Here is a 13042-nt window from a genome sequence, read left to right as displayed (position 1 = left end):
GTGACCAAACCAGATGCCTAGGGAGAAACCTAAGGACAAGGGAGTCTATCTGCTGCTTTCCCTAGGTACTTCCATTTTCTGTTTTGTAGCTGGAGGACTCTCTGAAACAGATGTGGTTTCAGATTTACAGGTTACCACTGAACGTCCTGTTTTGCTTTGAGCATATAAACTTCCAGGGTCCAAGCATTTTAGTGTCAAACACTTCATGTGTCTTAACTAGTCAGTATGTGAAAAACTGGTCTGCAATTGCCATGTGTAGGTGTGCTGGCATGGAGTGCAAAGTGATCAGAAAGAGGTACCTGGATAGTGGTGATGGTCATATTTCCTTCCATAGCTGACAACTGACACAAGGATGATGAGTCAGAAGCCAAATATTTGGAGTTGAAGTGACTAGTTCATCCTGCCATAATTCTATTTTAAATTAAAAGCATCTCCCAGACACCTGTGCACTGCTACATAGATGAAGGCAAGTGAAAATAGATAAACATCAGTTGGTCCATGTTCCTCTGGTTTGCAGTGCATCGGTCCCTGTGTTACTGCTGGTAGCTGTGATAGATGGAATTAGGAGTTAAAAAGGGCAAGGGAGCAAAGAGACAACCAGTTGTTTTATTGCAAAGAGACAAGACCAATATACAGCAAGTTATCAGCTAAGTGATACAGCCACTTTCTTACAATATCCATAAAGGATGTTTGGTTTTAAGGGATAAAGGTTATCCAGTTCTGTACATACCTGTGTTTCTTGGCTGAAGCTCTGTACTTGCTTGCCTCTGTAGTGCCAGTCCCAAAGCTAATCAAAATTAAATATTTTTATTTTAGCCTCATGTTTTAGCTGTTTCTTGGGATGGGGAGATGCATTGAAATGGCTCACTTTGGTACGTTCATAACCTTGAGTTAGGAAATGTTTGGGGCTTTTTTAAGTAGGTGATACAAGTGTGAAATAGCAGCTCTTAGGGGAAGCTGTTGTGGACATTTCTGGGCATGGCTCACAGGCACTTTCACCTGCACATTTAAAGGTATAATCTTTGTTGTGTATGTGCAGGACATTGGATATATGAAGTGATGAAATTCTTTGTGCTGTACTTTGGCAGTTGTTCTCTCCATTTGATTTTTAGCACAAAAGCATAACTCCAGTTTGACTCTAACTGATGAATAAGTAGCCCTGTAATCCTGCCTGTGCTATGGGATGCTGTAAAGTATATCCTGTTAACTTGTTTTAATCACAATTCTGGATTTGTCTGTCTTGGCTGCATTATTTGGCATGAGAAACATCTGACCTTTAGTATTTTATGAAGATAAGACTCATTTAACCTTGGCCAGATGGAAACCTGAAAGAGTTTTCAGGATAAACACATTAGTGGATTGATTATGATTAAATATTGGAATCTAATAGAAAGGACAGGGTGAATAAAGAATGAACTATAATTTGCAAGAGGCTCTTTGAAATGATTAATTTGAAGTAATTGTGGGCGATCCTCCATGAGTCTTCAACAACTGAATCTGTTTCAGTAACTATAAGGGTAATTATTGCTTTGTACAATTCACTGTGTGAGACTAAAATGCTTATTTTAGTCCTTTTCAGTGCTTACTGAACTGTGTGTACAAGTCTGAACACAGCTGTGATCATGTGCTTGCTAAAAGCCATATATTGCTAAATATTTATATAAAGCTTGAAAACTAAATGCTCAATTCATAGCTCTTTAGAGGAGAAAAAAAAATGAAGTGACCTGAGAAAGCAAAAAAAAAAAAATTGTTTTATAACATCTTTGACAAAGAATAAAATGTGTCTCTCCATTTGTTCCCAGAGCATCTCAGTTAAATATGTGAGAACAAAAGCTCTTGACATTCTGAATAAACCCCATTTTTTCAGTAGTGTTTTTCTTAGCAAAGAGTACTTTGGGTCACTGTACCCATTACACCCTTTTCCCGACTTTCCAGGAAGAGGCACAAAGCTGTAAAGGCTTATGTTAATTACACAAATCATGCACTAAAACCCTGGCTTTATATAGGGAGTTCTGTCGGTTTAAATAAACACATCAAGTTTAACCAGAGCAAACAAAATATAAATGAAGGTGAGAATGAATACAAAAACTGCAAGAGTATTCACAACCTTAATTTTTAACACTGGTCTGAGGAACAGGACTCAGCTCAAAGAAGTAAATGTTACAGGATCAAGGCATAGTCAGATTGGCAAAAGTAAAGGTTTTAAAAGTAAAGAAGGAAAAATTTCCAAAGGTTCCTTTATTTTTGTATTTCTTTAAAATTAATAATAATGTCATATCTGAATTTCTAAAGCTGATTCTGCAATTCTACATTTGTTTTTTTTTTTACCTTCTAGTTATGTCTGACACAAGTATTTTTTTCCATTTCAGAGGCATTCCATAAGTGGGCCAATCTCAGCTTCAAAACCCCTTGCTACATTGACAGACAAAAGACCAAGCTATGCAGAAATTCCTGTTCAAGGTACTGATTCAAGTTCATTTAAACTTTGGTTTTAGCACTGCTATTGATAGTTTTTTAAAAAATTACTTAGTATCCAAAGCATTATCATGTTACATATTTTTATTATCGAAATATCTTAATAGAGTCATAGAACCATCTTATGTTTAAGCTCTTTCTACTTGTGTTTCATCACATGTAGTGGTGTAACATAAAGATGCTTTTTTGGATTTCCAACAGAAACACAATTGCATGCTGATAACTTGGTACTATTCTGACAAGTTTTAGTGTGTGCATAAACTAAGATCACTTGTAAAATCAAGATAAGGTAATTTCAGGGACATACATTGCAGCTGTCCCAGATATTAAAAAACCCAACCTGTGGGGTTACAGGTTTTTTAACCCCCCAAAATGAAACAAAGATGATGGTTGGCATTGTATTGCATGTGAATAATAAAATAAACTCATTAAGTATTGAACCTTCAGGAGCCAAATGAAAAATTGAATGGAATTGAGTGTTGATTTATCTATTTCCCAATATTCCCCTGCTCTGTGAACTTTGTTTTGTCTCTCAAAACCCTGTTCACAATGTGCTCTTCCTGTGAGAATGAATGGCTATCATGTGTTGGGTGTAGTTCTCTGATTTATGCCTGCTTTAGGGGCTTTTTGTGTGTAGATGTTTCTCAAGATAATCCCCATATGACTCCAGGCTGAATATTTCCTCTCAATTTGGTATTCCTGAGGTCTGATGTTTTCTAAAGGGTTGTTTTTTTTTTTTTCTGTAGCACTTCATAATAGTGTGTATGTGCCAGATTTCCTTCTTGCTTTTGTTGAATCCATATTGAGGCTATTTGTACAATGCAGCTGCAGTTTTAATTTTAGAAACTTTGATATTTTTAGGAATATTGAAATGCCTTTCCAAGAAGATAATACAGGATTCTTTAATTGTTACAGAGTTCAGGAATAGTCATGAGCTTAAACACAAAATTAATTGTATGTTTTACATGGCTTTTGTGGGTTTTTTTGAACCAGTGAATGCAGGAGCAGGACTGTGTTCCAGGAGTGAAGGTGCCAGATAAAATTCCTGTGTACAACCATACAGATATATTTTTAATGTATCTCTCCAGCAATGTGTAAAAATTTCACATTTTCAATTAATAAATGGGGTTTCACTTTTCTTAATCCTTGTTTCCTTGAGGTTTTATATTCAAATAACTGTCTTCTAAGCGTTTCTATGTAGGAGTATGTAAACCTTTTATTTGCAGCTTTTACTTGAAGGAATATTTCATAATAGGAAATGGCTTTGATTTGTTGCTAAGAAAATTAATTTTGTAGGCACTGGTAGGCACTTAGGCAGAATTAATCTTGCAATATGTAAAGGCACTTTTTAGATCCTGCTGCATGGAGGAAGAAAGGAACAATATATAGTTTATTTAATAAATAAAATGAAAAAAAAAATCCCTGAAAACCAAAAAATATCAGTCCAACAAACCAGAGAGAAGGAAAAAAGAAATCACCTGTGGGATAAAGCAGTCTGCTTTACCACTGAACATTATGAAGGACATATTGAATATTTTTTTCCATGAGCTGAATGGGGGTTGCTTTCTCAGCCTTTTGGGATTTTTTCATGGCCAGGGCAAGTGGATTAGCAGGAGGCTTTAGGGCAAAAGGATTAAGGTGCTCCTGGTGTATTCCTGGTGCACTTCATTGGCAATGGGCAATTTTAGGGCTTTTCTATCTTCCAGCTAAAATCAACAGCCCTCCCTAAAACAGCCAAACTCGGGCACTGGTGGGCAATATTGGTGACTCAGACCCTGACTGTCTTATTGATCTCCCTCCTTTCTCTTTGTCCAGAGCATTTGCTGAGAACATCCTCCACCAGCCGCCCGGCCTCTCTGCCCAGGGTCCCCGCCATGGAAAGTGCCAAATCCATTTCAGGTAACAGCACGGCTTTTAGGTGTCAGCAAAATTAGGAGCTCTCACTTCAGTCACGTGCTTACAGGTCTGCTTTGTGACTGGCATAACCCACAAATATTCTTCAGTATTGCTGATGGTAGTTGCTGGACATTTGATGTTAACTTTGGATTTGAAAAAAGCCAGACTTGCTAAAAGTTTATGCAGAGTGTTAATTTACTATCAAGCTGTATATATTGATGTCTCTGTATCAGCAAGGGCTTCTAAAACCAAGTCTTTATTAATTATAGCACAAATGGTGGGGTACTGTGAAAATGATGCTTTGTATAATCTAGGCAGAATTGATTTTAGATCAATTTAAAAAAAAACCCAAAAACCCTATATTTGAGTAAATGCTTACAAGTTTTAGATAGTTTTTGTTTGTAGAAGAACACAAACTTCTTGTGTGTGGTATTAGTAAATTAATGTACTTTCTCCCAGTTCATTAGAAAATAAACCCCTGATTTATGTTTGATTTGCACAAACATGAACAATGATGATTTTTTAAGTATAAAGGCAAACCTCATACTTTTAACTTGAAACTCTTCCATGCAGAGAACATGTAACAATTCCAAAATAGGTTTTAATGCTTGTGCTTTCATTTGAAAGAAAAAGAATTTCCTTTGATAAAATGAAGCAAGCTCTGTGGAATGTGGCTGACTGGTCTCAGGTCAACGTTTGATATTCTTGTTGATGATATTTAATTAATGTCCAGAGCATCACATACATGGCAATTCTTCATTAAAATTAAATGGAAATAAAACAGCTGTCATCTCTAAACTGATTTGGTTTTCTTTTTCCTTAACTGCTTGAAGCTTCGCAGCGTAACGATCTGGACTAGAGGAAAATAAATGTTTTGATGTTAAAATTCCTTCTCATTCATTAAATCCTTCAAATGGAAGTGGTCATGTTCCATTAAGATACATCCATCAAACTTTCTTTGCCTCAAAATACAGGCTTGATCATAAATGTTTTTAGTGCAGTCTAAAGCTTTCATATTTCCAAAGTGGAAGGCATCAAGAAGAATGTTGACACCTACTATTAGATACAGGTTTCTATGCTTGGTTTCTGAACTAATGCTTGTCTGAGAACAAGTTTGAAAGTTTTAATGTTTGCAAATGATAAATGCCTGGGCAATTTTCCCCTTAGTGTCTCGAAGAAGTAGTGAAGAAATCAAGCGGGACATCAGTGCACCGGATGGAGCATCCCCAGCATCTCTCATGGCAATGGGAACCACCTCACCACAGCTGTCCCTCTCATCTTCTCCTACAGCATCAGTCACCCCTACAACCAGGAGCAGAATAAGGTAACAATCCTTTACTGGGGCTAATTCCACATCTGTCTGCCTGCATATCTCTAGTGTATAATATTGGTACTGAGACTGCAGGCCCCACACAGTAATCACCTTCAGTAATCTGTAAGAGCTTCAGAAAGGTTTTTCTGCACCTCAGTATTTGTTTTGAAAGTTAGACTAAAAGTTAAACTTTTTAAAGCTTTCGAGTTAATAACAGAATTTATACTCCACTAGAAAAGCAAGCTAAGTCATGTCACTAAATAATAGTAGCAGTTCAAACTACCACAAAGCCAAATTCTGGAAGTGAGCTTGCAGCACATGGAGCAGATCATGCAGACTGGCTTGGACCCAGGGAGTCCATGATAAACCTTAACTTCTGTAATCCCAGTTGAAGACAAAAAGCAGCATGCCCAGATCTTTATCCCAGACACTGGCAGGTCTTTTTAATAAACATGATTGAATGGGCCTGGGTTTTTTTGTCCCACAGATGGAGTTATAGTGCAAGTCTGAGCAGCAAATGGCCAGACAACCTCCTGTGATTAGTAAGACAAAAGATAAGTCTGTGGTAAATATAAAACTTTTCCTTTCTGTTGTGCTATCAGTCAGAGGACTTCAAAGTATTTAATCCTCATTTTGTCCAAGTGAAGTATGTCCTCAGCTCTGCTTCATAGGTTGGGAAATTTGCAGACAAAGGTTAAATAACTCTGTCAAGACCATTTCTCACAGAACTTCCTGACAAAGCTTTTGTACAGCAGAACTGTTAAACCCTTAAGGTTCAGAGACACTTGCAATATGTATAAAATTCTAAGGTATTCACAGTTGTGGGTGCTTTTGAAAGTGATTTTCCTGAAATTAGCTGACACAGGCCTCAGTGCCGCCCTCCTTTTATTGTGCAGAAATTAAACTAAGTTTAATTGTGGGTACTTTACTACAGCAATTGTGTATGTTAGCACCTAAATTTAAACTGATTACATCCAGAAATAAGTTTTAAAAAAAACCTCTGAAACACCTGTGTTTGAACTTTGAACTGGTAACATTGAGTTGTATTGGTGTCAGTCTGCAGACTGGAGCAAATAGTGTGGCATTCCATGGTGAAACTGTTCAGTTATAATTATGAAATCATTACTGTGCTGCCCAACCATTGCCTGCAGTGTTCAGTACTACAAGAGACTTAATGGGCTGTGCAGCAGTGGGTGTGTGGTGATGAGTGTGGCCTTTGGAGCCACTCTGATTTGTTACATGATCAGATTTCTCTGTTTTCCCTATTTTTTTTTCTGAAAGTTATTGGAAGATAGACAGTTATTGGTGTAGTTCACTAGAACAAATACTTGCAGTTTACTGTTCCCTGTTCTAGTTGAAAATTCATTAGCTCTTGATTTGAAATGCTGTTGACCCAATATGTGAACATACAAGATTTTTATGTCAAACCATTTCTCATTGTCTCCATACAACTTAATGCTAATTTATTTTCTTCAGCAGTGTTTTCATAACTGTGAGAAGCTGATATAAACCATGTGCTTTTGATGGAATTTGAGAACAGGCTGTACAGCTCCCTCATGGCTAAACAGTATGTTTAGTGTAAAGAGAGAGGGATGTTTTTATTTGAGTTCTATTGTTGCCCCAGATCTCTGTTCTTCAATTCTCACAGTGTTGCATAACCCTCATTATAGATTGAATATGCAATCCCATTGTTACTTGTTTCAATCACCAAAGGAGAAAATCATCAGTGTAAGTTGTTGATATTTGTACTGATTTAAGAACTGAAGTACAGAATTTCTTGAAGCATCATTCTGGCTGTGTGGTGCCTATGAAGTTTAGGTACAGTGACCTATTCAGATAATTTATTTCCTATTTTAAATACACAATTATTGACTTCCTTGTCATGTTAAATCAAGATGAGCAATTAGGTTTGAGGGCTCAGCATCAAAAATAGCAGTTACTGTTTTGTGTTTAATGTCCTGCTGGGCATAAATTTTTATGGATATTTCAGCTGTTATCTCTAAGTAACTTGGAGATCCTGCCCATCCATATGTCAATGAAAACTGGCCAAGCAAACTGCAGTACATGTACTTAAGATTAGTGCATTAAAACATTTCCTTGTCTGATGTGCCACATTCTCTTTTGTGCATGGGCCAAGAGATGCTGATCCGTGGAACAGTCTCTGGTGTTCTGTTTATAGCACGCACACACAGAATGTGTGAAGATATTCACATTCCATGGATGCTTTCTTTTCCCTTAGCAGGAGCTGGAGAGTTGCTACCTGTAAATCTGCAGCAGAGAATCCACTGATGATATTATTTACTTCCACTTTCCACCCCTCTTTCCAGTCACCGTATGTGCTGTAAAGAACAAAGAGTTGAAGATTTGAGAGTGAATGCATAAAATCCCTTTGTCTTTTGGGAAAGATTCAGAAAGAGTAACTTAGGGTATCATTTCTGTGAATGTTTTGAAAACTTTGCTTACATCAGATAGGACTCCTTAAAAATGGCAAATGGGGACATCTTTGCAGTTCACTGATAGCTATCTTATTTTAATTTTCCACATGGAGATTTTTAAAAACAAGAACAACTTCTTGCACACTTTGTGTGTGATAACTAATAGCCATAATGGTGTAGTACTTGCTCTTTTTGTCAAAGACTGTTTGTTATAATATCTATAGAAATACTGAATCATGTAACCAGGCCACTAAAGAAGTGTTAGCCTCTATAATATATATATTTTTTAATCTAAGAATTCATTTCTGAAGCGTGGTAAAGAGATGCATGTAATGTAAGGCTCATGAAGAAAATTGCCAACTTAGGTTGTTCTTTTCTTCCCCAGTCTTTTCTTAAGGAAAAAATTACTTAAGATAACTTGACAAACTGGAATTGAAATTAATTGACTGCTTTTATTGTGCTAATACATCAAATGGCAGATCAGCCTACATAGATCTTCCCCTTCTTTTTTGAGAACTCCAGGTCTCAGGCAAGTGTTCTGGTAATAACACCCTGCTGCTCATATGCAAACTTGTTGTTCCAAGGTGACATTTGTAATCAGCCATGAGATGCAAAAGAGCATCAGTTTATATTCTTTCTAAATCAGAAATAAAGTCGCTTGAGTTAGTTTAATGGTTCAGGCTGGAACTTAATATGTTGTGAGTTTAATTTTTCAAACTCTTAAAAATATCATTGAGGTGGAAAGATCTAGTTAAAAAAGGAAAAAATCTAGTTAAAGGAAAGAGAAGGATGATTTGCTAATGAAAGAATTACTCCGAACTAACTCAAAAGTCTTTTGCAGGTATTCCTGTGTGTTCTCTTTTTCAGTTTGCTACTTTCAGTGTGCCAAGAATTTGTCCTTCTATTTAAGCCTTTATAAATACCTATTTCTGTTGTGTTATAAGCTGTTTTGGCCTTGTTCCTAGGGAAGAGAGGAAAGATCCCTTGTCTGCCCTGGCAAGAGAATATGGAGGCTCCAAGAGGAACGCCCTGCTGAAGTGGTGCCAGAAGAAAACAGAGGGCTACCAGGTACCTGCAGAGCTGGCTGACCCTGTGCTCAGTGGCTGCCAGGCAGTGGAGCCTGCCCGTGGCACGAGCCAGGCTGCTCCACACCTGACTGCATGGACTGAGTGCCCTGGCATGTCCTGTTCCCTCCCCGTGGAACGCGTGCTCCCAGTGCTGCTCCAGCACCAGCAGCTCCTCAGTCACTTTGCCCCACAGCTTTTTCTTAAGGGGGCAGCTGCCCTCCCACTGAGCCACTTGAAATCAGCCTTTTACAGGTTGCACTTTTGAAACTGGAGCTGAAACTTTATCAACTGAATGTTTAAATTAATGTTTCCCAAATGCAACTAGAGTACCATTTCTCAGATTTCAGAGGTTTATTTTTTATAGGTAATTATCATAGGGTTTTCTTTGGATCTTTGAATGCACTCCCATTTGGCCTCTTAGGGACAGTTTGTTTTGTCAAGGTAGCATTGTCTTGCATTTTGAACTTGGCTTTTTACTGTAGTTACAGACTTTTTTTTTTCTCCACTTGGTCCAAATGTTATCAGAAGCCAAAAGAACTAACAAGATAACTGTCCAGAGTTCTCCTGATTACATTATTTTTTCAAAAGAATAGTGGCTTCAGCAAACTAAACCAGGATGTTAATAGTCTGACCATGATGTATTTGTTTGGTTAACTTGTATTGAAAGTGTTTGGAGTTCCCAACACAATCCTCAGTTTAAGAACTTTACTCTTTCCATGACTTGAGCCTCACAATGCAGGAGGAAGTTGAGAGCCACATAACAGGATGGTCACCCATCCATAGGAAAAATCCTCCTCCAGCACAATGGACAGGCTGTGATATAAGCCCTCCCCCTCTTCCTGTGGCACGTCTGATACTCAACTGTGCTATTCCTGAGGAGAAGCAGCTTTGTGGAAAGAGCCTTTCTCCTTCCCCACGTTTTAAAAAAGGCAGGATGTTACATTTCTTTATAAATCCTCGAACAAAGTGCAAAAATATTTTCCCATATTGTCTTGAAATGAAAGATGAATTTGACAGCTTCATTAATCTGGTTAGGAAAAGCGATAGAAATTATTCCAAACTTTTCACTCTGTAGTTGTGTGCACATTCAAGAATACACTTCTGATTCTACAGATTGCTGCTTATAATTCTTTGAGTTTTGTAAACACTGGTAAAAGGATAGCTTTTGAGACTTACTGTACTTCTTCAGAACCTGCAGCAAGGTCCTGAGAAAGCACAGAGCATCTGCAGAGCCACTGCAATGCCTTCATTGAAATTGTAAGATACTATCAGGAGGTTATATTAAGTAATTCTGGGAGAAGAATAGCTTTTGCTTTAGGCACACTCATTTTTCATTCCTTTATTGTACAGGATTTTATTATTTTCAGCATCCCCTGAAATTCAGTTCTGGTTGAACACTGTTGGTGGTATTCAAATGTTTTAAACATACCCAGCACTGTATTCATTGTGAACAGTGCTTATCCAGATTTCTGGCATCTCAATGTTATCAATAACAGATAAGGATCTTTTTTTATTTTCAATGAATCTCTGCTTCATTTTAATTTTATTTTAAAACCGTGTGTGTTCAAAACTGACTAACAGGAAGCATCAGGGTAATGAACATCTCCCTTCCTCATTCAGTCTTGGTGAAGATACTCAGCTCTTCTTCCTTCCCTGTCATCCAAGCATGGACAGGATACCCTCTTTACCTCCAGCTCTTCCTGTGTCTCACACTCTGCCACAGCTCCCTTTTCTCCCCAGCATTTCCTATCATCAGAACCACTTTTCCTCTCTACCACTGTTGTTTTGTTTGCTTTAGCACCTGGGTGAGAGCCAGCACCAGCTTTCTGAACTGCAGGTACATGCTGGCTGCCCAGCCCCGTGTCTCTGAGCTGCTGCAGGAGCCTCACAGAACACAAATCCTAAATATCCCAACCTTTTCCCCTAGGAAGAGCAGTAGGTCACCTTCTATCCAGTCACCAATTTCCATCCAATATTTGCTGTAAATATAGCAGGCTAAAGGAAAGATACTTGGAGATGGAGTCTGTAACAAGTTCTAAAATGACCTGAAGGATTGTAACCATCATTTGGAAACAAGGGAAAGAAAAGAAAATATTAGAAACCTTTTCTTTCAGAATAATTATTTTCTTAATTTTGTCCTATTCATATTAAACTACCAATACTTAGGTAAAACCCTGTAAGCCAGTATTTTTCAAGATGTGTTCAAATCACAACTGATTCATCCACTGCCAACAGTAATCACATTTTTGTCTAGTTTTCTCCCTCTCACCTGGAGGTGATGTCTCACAGCTGTAGGTCTTTATGCATAAATGCATGGAAGGTATTTATAGAAAATTATTTCAGCTGTTGGTGTTTCAGGGAAGATGCACCTTGAGTTAAAGCTCCATTTCTGAGAGACATGTTTGCTCCTGGCATTGTTTTGTCTTTCATCTCTGGTGTTATATTTTGCACTGGATAGTGGAAAGTAGCTAGTGAATACTAAAAAACAGTAATCACACAAGTAACCAGATACAAATCTTAATTTCTAGAATTTTTTGAAGGTTTACAGAGTTCTAGGTGGGCTGCCATTAGTTCAACCTGTTGAGCACTAGGTGTGGTGGAGTTGGTTTATCCTTATCAACAGGGTAAAATACTGCTAATATTTTTTTAATAAAATATATTTCTCTTCTTTAAAGAGAAAAAAACACACCAAAATCTGTCCTGTTTCAAAGAGAGAATGTTTTCTTTACTCACAAGATACTTGTGGAGAATGCAGCACTACAGAATTGTCTGGTATAAGTGGTATGGGTTTTTTGTCTGCTCAAGTAAAATGGAAGAGAAATACCTCCTGCTTTTCTATCCCTTCTAGAAAATTGATTTCAGGCTTTGATTAAAAGTCTTAAGTACTTATTTCTGCTTTAGAAACTTGAAAATTTATGAATGTTAAATAATTCAAATATGATAGTGTGGTGAAGCTCTTAATTTCACTCCATTATAGTGGGATAAACCCTGTTAAAAAACCCTGTAAATTACTTCATTGTACACTTTTCTTGATTTATTCAAGCAAATTTGGAGGGGAATAAATGAATAGTCACCTTTAAATGCAGTTGTTAATATTTAACTGTGTTCCAAATGTTTTTTTGAGACCTCAGTAAAAAAAAATCAGGTTGGTACAGCGAATGAAAATAAGAGAAGTTACTGGTGTAAAGACATGAATTACTTCATCTCTTACTATATTGTAGCCTTTAACATGCTGCCTGGATGTTGCTGGCAGGCAGGATTTCTCCTTGGAGCTGAGGTTTGCAGCATGGTGATCTGCAGAAGGTCAGTGCAGGACTAGCAGAGGCAGGTTCTGTATTAACTTCCACCCAGAGCCTGTTCAGTCCTGACACAATTGCACACACCAGTTACTGAGCTGCATTGTTTTCTGGGCTGAGCAGGTCTCTGAGCCATGAGAGAACAGAGCTGCTCTCAAGATAAGCATTTAGATAAAAGAGGAGCAAATCACCTTTAGTTTTCAGATCAACAGGCACAAAATAGTTGAAATTTCATCGTGTGTTAGCTTTGCTCAGGATCTGACACTGCTGCAGTGTACAGAGCCAAGTGCTGCATTTTTCAGAGAGAGAATCCTCCTGGCTCCTCTAAAATATGTGCAGTGTCATAAAACTGTCATAAATTCCAGATATCTTCAAAGCATAAAGTAATCCCATCCAGCTGTTATGGAGCATTTACTCTGGCTGGAGCACAGCTACTTTCATTTTGAGTACACAGCTAATAAAAGTCCCAAAAAGGATATGAGCATGCATGTTTCATGTTAAAAGAGGACCAACAAACAGGATACACACATCCTTACCCATTCTTATCTCCACCAGTATTTT

At 37.7% G+C, this 13042-nt stretch overlaps 1 protein-coding gene across 2 annotated transcripts in view; it reads left to right on the top strand.

Moving 5' to 3' along the window:
• The window catches only part of SPECC1L (sperm antigen with calponin homology and coiled-coil domains 1 like), a 57940-nt gene that overhangs the window by 35296 nt on the left and 9602 nt on the right, over positions 1 to 13042 (top strand). For both annotated transcript variants that reach the window (XM_021549942.3, XM_085592624.1), the window contains exons 10-13: positions 2370 to 2460; positions 4291 to 4374; positions 5539 to 5695; positions 9084 to 9186. In XM_021549942.3, the coding sequence (XP_021405617.2) occupies positions 2370 to 2460; positions 4291 to 4374; positions 5539 to 5695; positions 9084 to 9186 (435 nt within the window). The remainder of the gene's footprint in view (positions 1 to 2369; positions 2461 to 4290; positions 4375 to 5538; positions 5696 to 9083; positions 9187 to 13042) is intronic.

This window comes from Lonchura striata, chromosome 15 (genome assembly GCF_050655825.1).
Source record: "Lonchura striata isolate lonStrDom1 chromosome 15, ASM5065582v1, whole genome shotgun sequence".
Taxonomy (NCBI): domain Eukaryota; kingdom Metazoa; phylum Chordata; class Aves; order Passeriformes; family Estrildidae; genus Lonchura; species Lonchura striata.
Note: the sequence above shows the minus strand (reverse complement) of the source record. Positions and strands in the feature narration are given on the sequence as shown.